The sequence below is a fragment of the Rutilus rutilus genome (assembly GCF_951802725.1).
Source record: "Rutilus rutilus genome assembly, chromosome: 10".
NCBI lineage: Eukaryota > Metazoa > Chordata > Actinopteri > Cypriniformes > Leuciscidae > Rutilus > Rutilus rutilus.
In genome coordinates this window covers 15,761,687-15,780,531 of record NC_140215.1, presented here as the reverse complement: position 1 = coordinate 15,780,531, position 18,845 = coordinate 15,761,687, and the positions used below count along the sequence as shown (strand labels likewise).

The 18,845-nt window shown below is 37.4% G+C and overlaps 2 protein-coding genes across 6 annotated transcripts; one reads left to right on the top strand and one right to left on the bottom strand.

Moving 5' to 3' along the window:
* Positions 1-1,601: 1,601 nt before the first annotated feature.
* spryd7b (SPRY domain containing 7b) lies at positions 1,602-4,334 on the bottom strand. Its single transcript, XM_084421321.1, has 5 exons — positions 4,123-4,334; positions 3,594-3,710; positions 2,955-3,121; positions 2,723-2,825; positions 1,602-2,400 (listed from the first exon to the last, which is right to left on the bottom strand). The coding sequence occupies exons 1-5, from the start codon at positions 4,262-4,264 to the stop codon at positions 2,303-2,305; spliced, it is 627 nt and encodes a 208-aa protein (XP_084277447.1). The 5' UTR covers positions 4,265-4,334; the 3' UTR covers positions 1,602-2,302.
* trim13 (tripartite motif containing 13) lies at positions 3,637-13,153 on the top strand. 5 transcript variants are annotated; one of them, XR_014628955.1, is made up of 4 exons: positions 3,637-3,761; positions 6,383-7,624; positions 12,022-12,307; positions 12,789-13,153. XR_014628955.1 is itself a non-coding variant. In XM_084421319.1 (3 exons), the coding sequence occupies exons 1-2, from the start codon at positions 3,738-3,740 to the stop codon at positions 7,601-7,603; spliced, it is 1,245 nt and encodes a 414-aa protein (XP_084277445.1). In that variant the 5' UTR covers positions 3,637-3,737; the 3' UTR covers positions 7,604-7,624; positions 12,215-12,407. The 5 variants fall into 5 exon arrangements, 4 of the variants coding, with proteins under 4 accessions (XP_084277445.1, XP_084277444.1, XP_084277443.1 ...); XM_084421319.1 differs by lacking the exon at positions 12,789-13,153 and having other exon boundaries at positions 12,215-12,407; XM_084421318.1 differs by lacking the exon at positions 12,789-13,153 and having other exon boundaries at positions 12,022-12,392.
* Positions 13,154-18,845: the final 5,692 nt, after the last annotated feature.

Here is an 18,845-nt window from a genome sequence, read left to right as displayed (position 1 = left end):
ACTCAAAAAGTGTACTTAAGTACAGTAGCCTACTCAAGTACATGTAGACCTACTTTGTTACTGTCCACCTCTGACAGTAAGAAACGTTGTTCACAGTTCCTGCACTGTATTTTAAACATGGCTTTTGACACTTTTAAAGAGGAGTGTGCAGTATTTGTCTGTTGTACACAGATACGCTGTTTATATTTTGGAAGTGAGACTTTACCTGCGTCTGTCTGCTCGTCTGTAGCTTTATAAGAGGAACACTTCATTCCCAAAACACTAGGTGGCAGCAGACACTCATCTCAACAGCTTTAAAAGGCTTACCAAAAAAAAAACAAAAAAAAAACAGCTCATTAATCTTTTTGAACAGCATTTTGCCAGTTTAGTCCAAACTTTGTCTAAACGTTTTTTTAGCTCATTAAATTTAACTAATATTTTGGTCTAAAAATAATAACACTTGTGTAAAAAATAACATATATACTGTATATGTTCATGTACATTCAAATATGAACAGTTCAATAGAGATATTTAAATCATGACTTTTATTTGAATGTTGTGTATGAATGTATATATGTAGATTACATATATAATGTAATGTGTTATTTATTCATGACAGTTATTATAAAATGCTGCCTTTACCTCTAGTTTCATTACATTTTTGAACCATCAAAGCAGTACACACTTGAAAATAGTAGGATGCTTTTTTTGTATGTCTTTTTCAAAATGTTCACTGAACCCCCTCCTGTCTGTCATTACTAATGTCTAGACCAGCTGAGAAATCAAGGCAATAGGAACAATAGAAAGTGTCTGCTCTGAGGGGTTTACAAAGAGTTACTCACTCATCCCTGTTAGGTATAATATTACTGGATGATGCTAATGGCAGTGTGGCATATGAGTAAAACACATCAAACTAAAGGGGCTATTTTTTATTATACACACACACACACACATAATGTTACAACTAACCCACATTATTCCTACAGTTAACAAAGAAAGATCTAGAGACGCATTTTCAATTTTAGCTAAATAGAACACTTTATTTTTGCAGACGTGCTTGGTATGTTGACATTTTACATGGTCATAGGTGACTGTCCTCATTTCACACTATGACACAGACACAGAATACTTCATTTTATTAAATACAGCACTTGTGGAATGTACCATAAGACACAGTGTACAGAGAGAATTCAAGCTTTGTTTGGGACCAAAAAAGATGATTACAGGACACAACGTTTTCAGAGAACCTTTTTCTGAAAAGCACATTGCCTTTGGGTAACTGCATGGCCATTTTGTTCACGTTCATTTTTTGAATAACATTAATGTGTGATTAAGAGTGGTTTAGTGTTATGAGTAGATAACATTCTCTGGTAGAATAACATTTCTGCTGTAACCAGCTACATTTTGTTCATATTTGTCATTAATGTTGCTGTGAATATGTGATTAACTGGGGTCAAAAAAACCACATCTGAGGCAAAAATAAATGTTTTGGTGAATCTTCAGTCTAACACATTTGAAGGGTTTTGGTAAGATATATGCTAATGCATCAAAACTGGCCATGTTAAACAGATACATGCAAGTCTTAAACATTTTAGAGGTTATTTAGCACTCTGGAGCCTGTCCAGCCAAAGACACTTATTTAATATTAAGTGCAACAGAGATCATAGAGGTAAAGTGATAAAATACACTGTGGAAAATATTGAAAACTGCTATTTTTAGCAATCTATCAATATGAAGAAAACACACATGTGCCTAGTTCAGATGAAAGGCAAATGACAGTAACAGACACGTCAAAAACCTATCGAACTGTTTCTAATCATATATTTTAACAAGAGAGGTTTGTTTTGATTTTCAACCACACATAACTAGTGCAAATACAATTGGTTCATTCAAGAAAGAATGTGTAGATTAAGTCAACAATAATTTCTACATAAATCAAATTAAATAAACATACAAAATAAGAACAAAAAGCTGTTCAGCTGCTAATTAATTTGCATTGTCATTAAATAAAAGTATAAGCTCAGTTTATCAATATCGCCCACTACAGAAAGTAGATATCAGTAAGTGTCTTCAGTGCTTATGTAAAGCGTTGTCTGGGTTCTCCTTTGTGCGTGTACAAACAGACACACACGCACGCACGCGCGCACACACACACACACACACACACACACACAGAAATAAAGTCTGGTTTGACTTCCAAATGGACAAGAGCAGCAGTAGTAACAGCAAAGGCAGAAGCAACATTGAAAGAGAACATAAGCACGTACTGCCACACACACAGTTCAACTTCACACTATGTGTGTCTGCACACGTAGCTGACGATTCAAAAGATCTGCTGTTCAAACAGAATCTTTTCAAAGCCTTCAGGTGGAGTATGGTAGAAATCACTGAACTGGCAGTCTATGATGGCACTGTCATCCACTGAGAGAGAACAGATTACAAACATCAATATGATGTTAGTTCATCATATGAATGGCAAAAACATTTCATGCTGCAAACAGCAGATCATAAATCATGAAAAATCTATTTTTCTCATCCCTTGAAAACATAAGCTACTATGGCAGTTTTAAAATCTGAGGGTGGTAGGTGACATCTTTCCATCCCTTACCAAAATGGCCACCAAATAAATCACCTTGCTCCAATAATGACCATGAAATTCCTATATCTAAAAAAAATGTGCAGATATAGCAGAAATTATGATGTCCTGTATCTGTCATTGATAAAGATACAATACACAACTCACCATAAACTATGGGGAACACAGTCCCTCGAATACCTGAGGCCGGACAGTGCATGCTCTTTCCATTTAAGTACAGGTTCAGTTCCACATGATCATAGGTCAGGCCCTAAAAACAGACACACACACTTAAGACCACGAGCAATATGTCTTCTACAGTATACACCAGTAGCATTCCACAATTTAGCTATTTATCACAATCTAGAATGTAACCAACACACAAGAAGTAAAAATGTACCACTATATCCCCTTCCTGAGGCAGGCTGTTGGCAGGTAAACGGTTCTTCTCCTCGTTGTTGTGGTATATGGAGCCATCATGTCTAAGTACCAAACTGTGGCTGTCTTGACCCAGTGGCACCTGGTTCAAATTCACCTTCTGAGTGGCCACACCGATCCCCCACACACCTGCATCGCAAACATCAGCAAAAGTTCATAGCCCACAGATATCTTAAGCTATGCATGCCCATCTAAAGACCAATAATACAGAGATTTTGGGAGGTAAAACTGTACTCTAAAATTAATGTCACAATGCAAACAAATATAAGGGTCCCAGTAATAGGTTCTTTCTATATTTTTTTTATGCAAATATGTTTTTCTTTTGAATTTGGTGAATTTTTTTGACATATGTGGTATTACATAAATTAACTTTTATATTAAGGTTTAAATCTTGCTCACTTATAAAGGTAAACTATATATTATTTTTTTCAGAATCCACTTCATAGCTACACACTGAACAACATTCGACTTTAAAACAAATACATCTGTCTGACAGCTACAAGTTACTACAGTATTTGCACAATAATTAGCGAAATAATAAAAACCTGATTATCTGAAGCCATGATTTAACATGCTTCATTTCTCACAAAAGGGCACTCACCCGTGGACTGGATCTTGAACTCAAAATAGCTCTTGTTCTGGTGTAGAGGGGCGTTGGCGAGGCAGGCTCCAGTTCCACAGATCCGCCTCCCACTTTTCACTATGACCACATCCGTCCCTGGGAAAAAAGGCCGAGCAAACTCTCATGCCCACACTGCTACAGTACAAGGTATGTATTTCAAAACGTTTTCAGAGATATCGTCAAAAAACGAGTCTGAATTGAACCTCACTTCCTGGATTCACTCAATTGAAATACAATCAAAATAAGTTAGACACTGGATCTGTCAGCTGTATACTAGCAACTAACATCTGATCCAGAGTAGTTAGGACTACTTGACATAATTGATTATATGCTATTACGAACGAAAACATACTGTTTGTTCAAAAACAGTGATGGCAATAGTTATTTTTGTGTTCTAACCTTTGTTTTTAAGATATAGCATTATCTGTTAGCTTGACACATCTCTTCGTGTTAAAATGAATTTGGTGACTTTTTGTGACCCCGCTGGGCAGTGGAAATGACCTCTTACCCATGTGATGCGTGTCTAGCTGTACGGTGGGCATATCTTTGAGGGGAGCGTGACCCGGCCCGCCATCCCCGCAGCAGCCCAAACAACACGTAAAAACTGCAGCCATTCTAGCGCTGAGATCACCGGAAGTGCAGTTACACATGTCATACTGAAGGGCGCACGAGCTCTCAGGATAGAATGGATCTCATGGAAAAATCGTTTTTTTCGTTAACTACCTCAAGGGGGCGCTTACCGACTCAGAAAGCAGAGTCCTTCAGTGGACCACATTCAAAACAGTTTTATTATTAAATCATTTTACACAAATAACAATATTTAAATTTGAGTTCTAGCAGATGCATGGAAATATATATATTTATATTATTTTTATTTTTATTATTATCATTATTATTATTTTATTTTTTTACAAATTCTTGTGCAGTAATCATAAACGACAGAAAATGCTCCATCCTGACCAGCGCAGAGAAAAGTATCAGATGGAATCTGGAAAATAATTTACATCCAAATAATCTAATAGTCATTGCATTGAAAATACACACTGAGGCAAATTGGATAATTATTATTTTGACCGCTAAACTGCACCAGATTAAATCCCACATTCTACCTAACAAAGAGTTAGATAATACTTAATTTGTTAGAATACTTGATTTTGTTTGATAGGTAAATATCACAATCAAGGCAATGTGCAACCAAAACAGCCAACTGACCAGAAAAGCTTTGAGAACACGTCGCCATGTCATATTATTGAAATGGATTGGGATAAATGGTTTGCTTTTTTAAGTGTATGTGCCCCCCTTGTGGATTTTGGTTTATTTTATTACCGAATTAATATACAATAAATGAAAAAAAAATGTAAAAGCCTTTCTAGCGTTATCCTATTTCTTTGACAAATCTGCGGTTCTCTGAGACTCTCGCCCTCTCGTGGCCAATTACGTCACTGCTCGCGCTTTCATCCCTGATTCGACCAATGAGCGCTGCGCCTCGGACGCCGTTCTCTTCCTGATGGCATGGAAACAGGGGAAGAAAAATCGAGGTCAAAATATTTTGACACGTGACTCGGTAGCGATTGGTTATCGATGCGTCAAGACCCTGACACATGGCACGGGCACATGCGACCAAAGTGGCGTGAAGAAATCATCCTTGTGGCAGGAAATACGGACGTGCTTTTTGGTTGTCTGTGTCTGTATCTGTGTCTAACCGTGACTAGTTGTAAATGAAAACCACGTAGTTATTGTAGTTCACTGAATAGATGAATTATGCGTCTATGCGGGTAGATGATGGGGAACGCAAGTATTGACGTAATCTGTATAAAAAACGCTGATCTAGGAGAGAGTGAGCGCTCCCCCGCAACAACACCATCCAAGAATGAAGGGATCCTCTGCATTTATTTCTCACCCTACAAAACGTGTGTTCAACTACCTGAGTCTGCAAATACACTGCTACGCGGATATTATGCTGAATGTGGCATTGGAATGTTTAACTTTAGATTCACTGTTCAATAACTGTCTGTGCGCATTAGTTTTAATTGCCTGGCCATACTGACTTGACCTGAACTAGTTAAAATTTCCCAATTGGAAAGGGCGAAGTCTGCACAGCAACAAGAGCCCTGATTGCGTTACACTGCCTATGCAGCTAGTGCACTTCTGGTCCAATTGCTGGTGCTTTCTGCCTGCAAAATCTGCCTCAACAACAGTAATACCTTGACAACCCGGACCCGGGCATACCGAGAAACATTTTGACAACTCGACGGCGGGGATATTTTGTTTTCCAAATCAATTCCGTGAAGTTTGTTGGACAGGTCCTCGGATATTCCTGCACGAAAGTTCTCACGCGGGCAATTAAAATGAAGTACTGGTGCACTCAGGAGTCTTCATCATCAGGCAATCTGAACTACTATATTTGGTTAACCTGCTGTGCCTCTTCGCAGAATCGCACTGTAAAATAATGACTTAAGCTAGTTCTGTACCATTATTTATTCACTGTAGACTCATAACGCATTCTCGTTATATAAAAACATTTTTCGATGCAAAAAAATAAATAAAAATTAGCCTACTCGTGTGTGTGTGTGTGTGTGTGTGTGTGCTATATCTTTGCTTATTGCGCATCATGTAGATGGTGTCAAAAATGACACTGGACAGCACTAAGTGCTCTAGACTTCACAATCGGTGTGAGGTGCACGACAGGGAAGCTTGCTATGATGAGAGTTGTATTGATGTGTCATGCCCCCGACAAGCTTTCATATTGATGTCTCTTTCCTCTTTAGGATACGATGGAGCTCTTGGAGGAGGACCTCACATGCCCAATATGCTGCTGTCTTTTCGAGGACCCGCGTGTTCTACCGTGCTCTCACAGCTTCTGCAAGAAGTGTCTCGAGGGCATCCTGGACGGTAACCGGAGCCCTGCTTGGAGACCCCCGTTCAAATGTCCGACCTGTCGAAAGGAAACCGTGCACAACGGCATCGCGAGCTTGCAAGTCAATTACTCATTGCGTGGCATCGTGGAGAAGTACAACAGGATTCGAGTGATGCCAAGGATGTCTCTCTGCCGAGCTCACAGCGGACAACCGCTCAATATCTTCTGCGCCACGGATCTGAAGCTCATCTGTGGGTTTTGCGCCACGACAGGTGATCATAAAGGACACAAGTTTTGCGCGCTGGAGGAGGCGTACGAACGCGAGAAGCTCGCGTTTGAGGACTTGTTTCGCGTCGTGGAGGGCTGGAGGGGCGCGGAGGTGCATTCGTGCCTGGAATCGTTAGAGGGAGCTAAGAAGAAAGCGCTGGAGAGGGTCTCGCGGGACGCGGATCGAGTCTCAGAGTACTTTGACAAACTTCAGCGCACGCTGGACCACAAACGGAGCGAGATTCTCTCGGACTTGGAGACTCTGAAGCTCGCGGTCATGCAGACCTTTGACCCCGAGATCAACCAGCTGCGGTCGGCGCTCGAAGAGCAACGGCGCGCGCTCAACATCGCCGAATCCTTCCGTTCGCTCTCCGACCCGCTCACTTTCCTCCAGCAGATGCAGGACTTCAGAGAAAAGCTGCGCGTCATTCGGGGAACGCCACTGCCATCGCGGACTGACGTGGACGTGGGTTTGCTTGGCCTGCAGAGCTTCGATTTGAAAGAATGGGACCGGGTGCGTCTTGGAGAAGTGGACAAGCTGTGCGCCCCCTACGAGAGCAGCGCGTACCTGTCTTCGCTGCCCCCTGCTGCCGCTCCGCGCTTCTCCCGTGTGATGTGGAGAGTTGTTCTGGTTGTATGTGCGTGTCTCCCCGCGCTGAACTTTCTCCCATCGGACTGTCTCGCTTTGAGCTTCCAGGATAAGGTGGTCGCGCTCAGTGGCTTTTCTCTGCCCGGTCCTGGAGAGATCGTGCGCTGGCTCGGGTTCTGCTGGACAGAAGCGGCTGAGATCTGCACACTAATAACTGAGATGTGTCGGAACTGTATCTTGGACCTGATAAACACGACATCTGATTTCATCAGCTGATTTTATAACTCCATTCCTTAGGTACTTTTTTATGTACTACATTGTGCCAACCTAGAGTAGGCCTATATCCCGTAGATTTGAAGCATTGGAAAAATTTAGTTCGTGTCTGTCTTTGAATTTGTAAAAAAAAAAAAAAAAAAAAAAACATAACTAGCATTTGTGTGCTATAAAATTGCACTTATTTTGTCTGTTGGTTTTATATGGAAAAACAAGTGTGGATGGATCGTGGTATAGGCTACTAACAATATTCCCAAATCTTACATTTAAAAAAATTCCCTATTCACTTCATTTATATAGAGCTGAATAGTCAATCTCCACAAGTTCACCTCGAATACAAGCAGACAGATTGATTGCATAAATTATACCGTTTTGGAAGTTAACTAAAGAAGAGGAACACTTATTCCGAAAGTGCATTGAAATCCTTTATCTTCTCTGTGCGAGTTATTTGGATAGGCTACTCAAGGTTAAACGTTACGTAACAATGTCAGACTCACACCAGTACAGGATTTCAGTTCTAAAGCGATTCATTTACAATGTTTACTTAGAATGAACTTGTATCCTGCTATATGTTTGTTTTGTTGTTGGTTTAACTCATATTATTGCAATAGCATTTGGCATCATGAGAACTATTTGAAATTACTATAGTGCTGAAACAAAAGTCTACTTGAACATATAGCTGATGGAATGTATACGTTTTTTGGTTGCTTTTGGTTTTCTTTTTCCTTTTATATAGCCTAGGCCTACTATTTTATATTTTTATTCAAAGACCAGAGCTCATCAATGTCTTTAATGTTTACAATGTCACCCAAGATAGGCATGAGATGTGCAAAATTTAACACAAAGTCAGGACTGTTTAGGGAAAGAAAAAAATTGAAGGCATCCCCTTTTCCCCACTGTTTAAGGAGGAATCCTGAGAGATTCTCGGACGACTGTTCTGATGTGACGTCACCGCTGGAGCCCTTCGCACGTCACCGAACATATATTTAGCCGACTGTTGCCAGGCGAATTGGGGATGAAAAGTGAAATTACCTACTTTCACCTACTTTACCAAATACAACCTTACATAACTAAGAGCAAATTAAATAACAACGAATTTATGAATAAATATAATCTACATTTTCTGAAGCCATGCAGAATGCATTGCCGACAAATAGGAAGCTCACTCTGATTATATATCAGCGCCATGTGTTATATAATTTCAATTCTTCTATTTTCTTTCTCTTTTTTAGCGAATGAAGCATTGTGTCTTAATAATAATGACACCATCCTCACTCTATCGCATAGCCTACCCTATCTTGCACCAGTAACTTCAATATTACAATACAAGTGCCATTTATTTTTGCTTTAAACGTTTTGTCTTCCTGTGTTTAATGTTTCTAATGATTCAATTGTTAAATTCGGTTAATACTCGTCTCTTTAAGGAACTGACTCTGCACTGAAAAATACTTTGTATGTTGCTGTTTTTTTTTTTTGTAAAGTTGAAAATTGTTATAGGGATATATCCAAATAAATTTCCCGTCATATGTATATACACTATTTAGTTCTAGCATTATGCTTATTTCTCTTTAAATTTTGTCAAATTAAATGAATGGCAAAGCCTACGTCGGCAATGGCTAGGCTATTTGAAGCATAACTGTGTCCATAGCCTATAGCAAAATATATTAGTTTTGTAACTTTCTTTGCAGCAAGTAACAACTTTCTTTCACATGATACGTCTCCGTTTACAAAAAGACCTGAAATACACCAGATACACGAATTCATATATTCACCGTTTAAATGTCATTATGAAATAAAGCTTGTATGATGAAAAAATGATACAGCAACAGGGACCATCACCAATTAGGTTACAGTTAGTTATGTTATGTCTCAAAACTCCAGAGAAGTGGCATGGATGTCGGGAAAGCAACATAAAGAAATTAAATACATGCTGTATTTTTATTAAAATTCCATATTTTAACCCAAAAAATTTGTAAAAAAAAAAAAAAAAAAAATGACTGCATCTAACATTTAAGGCACTCGAAAGGACCGTAATAGGATTTGAGACTTCAGTCTCATTCATTTGTCTATAGAATTAAAGCGTGACGATATGCATTGTATGCACAGAAAATTTCGAGCTATAAATTATTTATCTGGACCAAGTCGCTCCGACATAAACACACTCACATAGCCTACTTGAAAAATAGACGGACTTTTTTTTCCCTTGGTCCTTCTAAACACACGTTGACCAGTAACTGTAATCTATTCAGGTCATGTAAAACCAGTCTAATCACAATTAAAATTAAACAACAACAACAAAAAAAAAAAACATGTGTAGCCTATTCTTTGGCGGAGAAATTAAATGAAAGATCCAAATTAAATATAATTTCTAACGGCCATGCTATATGAGAACATCTTATAAGAGGACTTCTCCGTGCATAAAACATAGGCCTAAATAATAAGTAAAAAATAAATAAGTAGGCTACACGCGGGAAACCGCATAGGCTATAGGAAATTTGGATCTGATTCAAAAACATAGAAAATTTCATCAAATCCGTCGCTTACAAATCAAATCGTGATTGGTTTAACAAAAAAATAAATTCAAGACAATTCTAGGCTACGTCCAGACTGTAAGAAAAAAAAAATCTGCAAAAGATGAATTTTTTTACTTTCCCATTCAATTGTTAAAATGTGTGTTTTGCCATAGATTAAAATCAGCTCTATGAAACTGTGCACTGTTCCTATTATCACAGCTGTGCTGACCATCTTTAGTTCAGATCTAAAAGCATCATATGACTAAAACGAAGCGTCAGAAGATTAAATCGACATGTGTCAGAAGTGGTCGTGTTACTAGTTAAAGGCAACAACGGTTTAAGTGCTGGTCAATTGAACAAAACAAAAAAAAAAAGCACAAAAAAAAGTAATTTCTTTATTGCCAAGGATACAAGATGTGATAAAATCAGAGGAAAAAGCAGCATTCAGACATCAAAAAAGACGCATTTCTGCGTATAAAGGGGTTCCTTATAAAACTCCCCAAAGTTATCATATATAGGCTACTTTCACCCCGGCAAAATAATTAATAAATAAATAGATAGATGATCATTAACCAAAATACAAGGATATGGTAAGGATACGATCAAACCGTGGTTACATAATTTATCCCGCTCATAGTTTTTTTCATAAAATGGCGGAAATTATTTCAATGACATTTTGAGAGCTGCGCTGCGAGATACTGCCTTTTACATTCTTATTTTTTTCAGGGTGACATGCCTTTATACAATATTTTACAAAAGTCATAAACATTTTGTATTATTTTATAGCCTATAGGCGCAGTCACGTGAGGTTACATAATCAACGACCTGTGCTGTTAACATCACGAAATAAAACTTGTCATTTTCAGCTATCGGGAATACTGAAAAATGACTTGCCCACAACAAAATTGGGCGTTAAGCTTTTTAATATTATATAAGAATGATGGGCTACGCACGCGTAAACTCTCCAGCACGAAACTGTAGACATTTGCCTCCATGTTAATATCTCGTACATTGCAAGTTCCGGAATAATCCACATAAATGAGTAAAACTTGCTTATTGGTTATTATCGGGGGGGGAAAAAGGCTATTGGAGTCAGTTTTGTAAGCTCAATGTAGTCACCGGAAATTAAGAATAGGCTACTTTAAAAGAAACATGAATACACGTCACGCCTAGAGTTCATCCACCAGAAACATAAAACACAACAGTATTGAAACACATTAGAGCTGAAAAGCGAAAAAAAAAAAACGGAGATCTCATTTGACAACAGTTGCGTTCCCTGTGAAAAAGAGTTAAAAACAAAAGCTAAACAGATATATTGACAAACGGTGCCCTATCTACGTCAAAATGAGTATTCACAGGTCAGTTTTTTCCTTTTTTAAATTTTAATATTTGTTTGCATTAATACAAAAAAAAAAAATGCAACCACGTTTAGGAAAATAAAATTGGAATATTTAATGAAGAAAAAAATATACATATTTTACATAAAGGAAAACAAACAATGTAAACATTAAAACATGTTTTTGCATGAACATTACAAAAGGGGAAAAAAGCAACATTGATTAAAAAAAGCGACTTAACTAAACTCTGCATCTATCTTTACCTTTGACCATTCGGTTCACTCCGGTGAGGCCGAGTGTCCTCCTGACTTCTCTATGTTGGATTGATGATTCAGTCCATGATGGTATTTCTGTACCTGTGAGTCAGCCATACCTGCACCGGCTAGGCCCTGGTAGCTGAGATAAAAAGATGACGTGCATATGCTGCTTGGTGACTTCTTGCTTCAGCAGCACGAGCAATATTGGAGGCATTGGCCAAATAGTAACTCCAATATTTACATGCTGCTAAAGCAAGACAACACACGCACACGCATTCACACACACATGTAATCTCTCTCCTTCTGCTGCGTAGGTCCCAGGAATTGATGCTGCAGCACATCACGGCCTGCATCTCTGTATCACCACAAACCATTCTGTGCTGCTACACCATCACCTAGAGAGGGTTCCTCTCTCTCAATCACGCACTCACACCCTCGGCAACATGACCAAGCACTGCCAGAATCAGAGCGAGTGACTCCTCTCCTCCCTCTCTCTCTTTCTCTCAGCAGGGCTTGAGGTATTCCAGGACTCCATCTGAAACACAGAAGAGAGGAGGACGCTTGAGTGAGAACATACACACAGCAGCTGGACGTGATGCTGTCAGTTTGCAGTAAAATATTTCAGTGTCTCCTTTACTGTGTTTGCCTGCAATCCATTTGCATACAATAAAAAAGTGGCATTGCTACATCTGTGTGCAGGACTTGGTAATGAAATACATACTTGAGACTTTATTTTATTTTATTTAATATGCCTGTTATGTACATTTCTATTTTTTATATTTTTTTATATATATATAAAAAAAAAAAACGTAACACAATAGCATACATAAAGTTTAATGTATACTTTTCATAGACGGATGCACACTGAATCTGAATTGTTGCACTTCAGTAAAATAGCACCTATACTAATGTTATGGGACAATTATGGGTATTTTAAAATAATCATCATTCCCAGTGGATTGTCGTTTTGGCATATTTACATTTTATTATATTTTGGGACAAGGCACAAGAGACGACTGAAAATAAAAGCATTACAATTACAAGAGTTTTAAATGGTAATCAAAATTTTTATATTTTGCAGCACTTCATTCTGATTTTCTACAGGCCGGACTCTATGGAGATCATTGCGGACACACCTCTCAGCAACTTTCCTGCATTATACTAAAACCTGTCCTCTGGCTACTCCGTCAAAAAATAATTATATCAAAAAGAAACAAGCAACTAGTAATATTGTCTTCTAGACCAGACTGGATTTAACCTTCAAGATAGTGATTCAGCACTGCCAACATCCTGCCTCGTAGTCATCATCAACAGCGGGAGCTGACCTGCCACCAGCTTCCCAAAGTGCTGTCCCACAACAGAATACATCTCTTATGCCTCCACTATGCTAAATACGATATCTCTACTTTATGAATCAATCACTGTGGTCTGTATACAGTTGTGTTTAAAAAAAAAAAAAAAAAAGTTTAATGCTCACCAAGTCAGAGTTGACGTGAGACATCATTAACAACTGCATTTTAAATTTTAGTACTGATAGTCTAAACACAGAATCTTAATAACCAAGTATTTTCTTTAACACACAAGCTTTCTAAAGACTTAGAATTTATTAAAAATAAAACAATTGTTTTGAATGAAATTCTACTTTAATTAGAAATTGGAGAATTGTAGCATAACACAAAAATTCAAGTACATTTTCATGGCTGCTATGTACTCGGAACAGCACAGATGAATGAACTGAAGCAGCAGAAGGGGGAGATCTGCAGTGTGAGTACTAAATAACACACCATTTTACAGCAAACAACTTGTAATGTAATTGTAATGAACCAATCACATATTTAAAAAAAAAACCTAACAGGTTGTTATTATATTAAAATATATTAATTATAACAAATATCAACTGAAGCATCTGTTCATTATGAGCATTGACTTGTAACACTGACACCAAGGTTACGACCTGACTAACATATCTATGGAATTTGGGTCAATGATCCAACACGGATTCACAGCCAAGAAACAGCCATTGTGATAATGCTACAATATTTTTTTATATAATGTTTAGCTCCTGATGAAGTCACTGATTTTTTTAATTAGCCTATGTAAAAAACTAGTGTAGGAGATTCTGAAAACAAACAAGAATTTTCTAAAATTATCCAGGGTTTTTTTGTTTTTTTCACTCCAACAAAACCTAATGCCTAGTCGTGATCTCAAAGACTGACAGGAAGACATCTAGACCCTTTCTCAACACTACCCGGCCAATGCTAGAGTAGCCTATAAGAGCCTATGTCCTGATATTGACAACAAACTTGTAATTACTTCTAAACAAGAGTTGGCATCTGAAAGCTAAAGCCAACCCATCACTGCCTGAAAAACTGAGTGAATTCAATACCATAAGAGACAAATGTAAGCAATACTAAATAAAATAAAAAGCTTTACACTTCGCTTACGCAAACAACCACTGTGTAGATCTAAAGCAGCCACTTCATTGCTTGGAGGGGATTTTTAAGCCTTAATACCATAATGGCTTAATGGCATAAATTTAACTACATAAATGGCAAATGCTAAAAGTGTCCTGTACTGGGTGTAAATAACACCTAAACTGCCTAGTTGCTGTAAAATGTGTTTTAGCCCATGATCTCTTAAAACAATTAACACACAACACATAAATTAAATTGCAAATAGATGTTATTACCTTGATTTGTTGTCTGGTTTCTGACATCACAACTAGGCAAATACTGGAAAAAAAAAAGAAGAGAAATTCATCAAAATACAGACATTACGTTAGAAGCTGCAGTTCTAAAAATCTGATGTAATAGACAGCATCAAACCATAAAACCAGATGCTTAAATTGTTTTAAAAACATACACCAAGTTTTAAAAAATAAAATAAAATTGATACACCCATAGTTAATGTTGCAGTGTGTCTGTGAGAAAGTTGCTGTCAACTATGTGAGTGGATGTGTCTTCTCTGAGATCACTGCAGTGTGTGTGAGGTGTAAAATATTATTGTGTGTATATTATTCAAGTCAGTTAAACCTCAAATGCACCCTTAAAAATGCATACCCTTCAAACCAACAGATGATTGAAACTATTGGTGGCCTATGAATTATAAGACAGAAACTTTCTGAAATTTACATCTAAACCCTCACATAAGTTTCTGTCTCAAAAAGCTTTTTCAAATTCACAAGATATTTTTTTAGTAAAATAAAAACAAATTATGCATGCATCCCAGATGTGAATCAGAGATGTGTAGCACAAAAACAGAGACTGGAGAGAAAACGTTTTCCCCACTCCTTTCACTAACTCCCACATTTCTCTTCCCCCACTCTTTCTCTCTCACACACACACACACACACACACACACACACACACACAGCAAGTCTTATGCTAAGATATTATAAATGAGTATCTTCACAGGAAGCATCTGACCACATTAATTTTTATCACGGAGAGAAAAAAAAAAAAAGATCAGTCACACAAGTTATCAGACAACTATCAGAGCTGAAAAGGACAAGCAAATGGAAGGACTGAGTAACAGAGCAGGTCAAACTAAATACAGCCTGGTTAGACAACTCAAACTCCATAAATCAAACCATTTCAAAAATATGTTGGGTTATTTTTTTAGGCTTAAAAAATATTTTTAAGTGTTGCCATCAAAAGAATATTAAAAGTTCTTCAACTCAATAATGTGTGTAGTTGGCCTAGCCTCCATTTTGGTGTTTAATCTTGTGCACTAGCAACATCGTAATCCCACAAGATAAGTGCGCATTATGTGCACCATATTACACTATAATTTTAAATCATGCAGCAAAGATATAATTTGATTATATATAAGCAGAGCATCAGCACATAACTCTTTGATAACCTAGAGAGTGGTCATGCACGTGTGAGTGTGTGTGTGCACGAGGAGGACCGTCAGAGCCCCTGAACAAGTCTGTGTGAGTGAGAGGGGGTGTGAATGAATATATAACATTTAACCCCTCTCTGCTTGTATTTTACTGAGCTCACATGACCTCAGGGTCAAAGGGTATCACCTTCCACTCCTCCATCAACATCAGCATGTGACACGCTCACACACTCCGAGACTCTGCCTTATGCAGAAAACCCTCCCACGTAATTATTTTGCCAGTTAAATGGTCAAAAGAAAATTTAGCAAAACAACAAGTTTTATTTTATAGGTATAACTTAAGATCACTGAAATAGGAAACTTTGGAAGAAAAAAAATATATATGTATGTATGTATAATTATAACATTTTAAAAATAAAAAAAAAAAACATATTTAATTACTTCTCATGACGGCAAATAATCCACACTATATTCCAATTCAGACCCTGTAAATTAGCTACACCTCTGCACTTGTAGTAATGAGGTGTGTGTGTGTGTGTGTGTGTGTGTGTGTGTGTGTTTGTCTCTCTCAAACATTTTCTTTAATCTAATAAAAAAAACTCTGTGTAAATAAGTAAATCTGTGCAAATATTTCGTCAAAGAAAGAATGACAGCAGGCAAGCCTGCACACCTGTACGGTACCGCTGCACCTGAGTACGGATAGAACTACATACAGCAACACACACCTGTGCCCTGACTGCAACCTCTCACTGTTACACACATGCATTGATCAAAGAATGCTCTGCAACACTGCAACAGCCTGTATTCACAACTTGCATCCAACCCATACTTAAACTATCATTAGTTAGAGGGATGCTTTAAACAGTCAAAATCAGAGCTGTACGTCTCAGAGTAAGGGCTGGCTGGCTTAAAAAAAAAAAAAACATAGCATCTTTCACATCCACACACACACACACACACACACTACTTTCCCTATAATCATTAAAAGAGCGTGGGTGATGTCCCAGAGACATTCTGTGTGCCTGTGAATACACATTTGCTGATGCACATCACAATGGGTCAAAACAAGTACAACTTGGGTTTCTATTTATTCAAAACAAATAATAAATAATACAAAAACAGTCTTGTCATGTCACCACTATTGCACTGTTATCACAGTCATATTACTACACTCAATTTTGTGAACTCAGAAGGTCCTGGCATGGTGTATGATAAAATTAACATGTTGTATCTCATAAAATTACCCGCACAATTAACTGATAAATAAGCCCCATATTAAAACTGAGTGTGTGTGTGTATGCTACAGCCTCTGGTCAGGAGATCTGAAGTGCAAGTCTTCATTTCCTGCAGGTTCACGTTTACACACTCTCAGTCATGAGCATACAAAGCATGACTGACTTAATGTATTCTTGCTTTTTTAACTAGTTGTTTAATTGTGTACACTGCACAATTTAACTTCTTTAGTGTGGTGACTTTTGTTTTCAAAACTCTCAGTAGAGCTGACAGTATAAAAATTCAGCTTCTCCCCAAATCCAGCCCTGGACACACCAGAGAAACAATGTCTCAACATGCAACAAATTTAAACTGTTTCATAAAAGTTTCAACTGCCCACACACACACACACACATAATCTCATCATTATCTCCATTACATTTTTTTTTTTTTTTTGCAAACAGTATTACAAGTGAATAGCCACATAAGTATAAAAACAACTGTAGGTGGACAACTGCTAGATTATATCTAAATGAGCAAAAATAAGTGAGTAAAAATAGATATCACAATATATTTTGGTGTAGATGCATATAAACTTCAAGTGTAAAGAGTAAACTGCCTAAAATAACCTGGAAGTTAATTGATTACGTATTTAGATGGCAATAGATCATGGGTAATCTATCAGTTATGGAGTGCACTAATTTTAACTGTGTGTGGGATTAAGTTTTAAAGTGTTTCGAATAGTGACCTTCTTTGAAAATATAGATCATACAGTAATTTACAGAACCTACAGTAAGTTATATTTTTAAAATATAACTACAATCGTTATGACTAAAATGTTTCTGTGCACTGTACAAAACCAAGCAAAAATAAATATTGTAGTATCAGCATTGTCACTGAAACTGTGGGGCGTTTGAGTGGGTGCATGATGTGTCTGTTGATTAAACTGCAATGTTGCGAACATGATAAAGAGATCGTTGTGGTTTACTTGTGGGGGTTTCCCTACGGTCCCAGGCAGGATCAACTCATGGGAAGAAAAACTGCCAGGAAATTTATTTTAAAACACACACACACACACACACACACACTCAGGAACTGATGTGAAAAGACACTCTGACCAACAATGCTTGGTATTGGGCTATAGAGTTGACTACATTAATACAAAACAAATAGAATAAAAAAAAATGTTTTTAAAACCTGACCAAAATGGGAACCATCTCCATATGCAGGAAGAAGCAAACTAAGAATTTTGACTCTTACACTGACCTACACTGCTATTTTTTTGGCCAAGTGAATGTGCAATTCTAATGTGCAATAATTAATTACGGTGGCACCTCAAATGTAAATTCTCAGTCAAATTAACATTTAGACTAATATTTTGCGCCTAGTCAGTCTATGCTGCAATAGGTCTTTTTCATAATATAAGATTTCTGTCATAGGAGTAATACTGGTATATGGTGTAATTTGTGTCACTTATTTTTTTGTGAATGGCCATTAAACAACTCACTCCAAAATAACAAACTATGTTATTTAGGCAAAACCAGACATCATTTAGACCTGTACAACACAGAACTAAAAAAAAAAAAGAAAAAAAAAAAGGTTACCATATTTTTAACATTCTGTATTAAGCTACATTTATATAGGAGTGAGAAAAGTGAATAATCAGAAATATTTTAAAAAATACAAAATCTTGTAACTATAAAACAAATGCTACACAAAATGGCACAAAAAACTAAGATTAGGTTGACATTTTGTATTAAAAAGATTAAAACTGGATTCTCTGAACTCACTTGACCTGTTTGGGCTCAAAGTGAGCCTGGGTCGCTGCTGGGTTAACCTTTCATGACATCACATGACATGGACAGGCCTTTACATCAATCAACAAAATTAGGAGGTCAAAGCATCACGGTAATGACTTCATGACCTTTCTGCATGTGACCTCTACATTAGACAGAACAAAACAACCCGAAGTGACACTTTCCTTGAGGTGCAGAAGATTAGCGATGGAATCGTGTTCAATGCAAGAAAAACGTCACCAAAACAACTTTAGGAACAGAGACTGAAAAAAGAAGGAAAAATAATA

Bases quoted from the DNA above. Each gene is read 5' to 3' on its own strand.
- trim13 (XM_084421319.1), top strand. From the start codon at position 3,738: ATGCCCACACTGCTACAGTACAAG. The intron at 3,762-6,382 runs GTATGTATTTCA...TTTCCTCTTTAG, and splicing joins CCACACTGCTACAGTACAAG to GATACGATGGAGCTCTTGGA.
- spryd7b (XM_084421321.1), bottom strand. From the start codon at position 4,264: ATGTGTAACTGCACTTCCGGTGATCTCAGCGCTAGAATGGCTGCAGTT. The intron at 3,122-3,593 runs GTGAGTGCCCTT...TTTGCGATGCAG, and splicing joins GTTCAAGATCCAGTCCACGG to GTGTGTGGGGGATCGGTGTG. The intron at 2,826-2,954 runs GTACATTTTTAC...GTCTGTTTTTAG, and splicing joins CTCAGGAAGGGGATATAGTG to GGCCTGACCTATGATCATGT.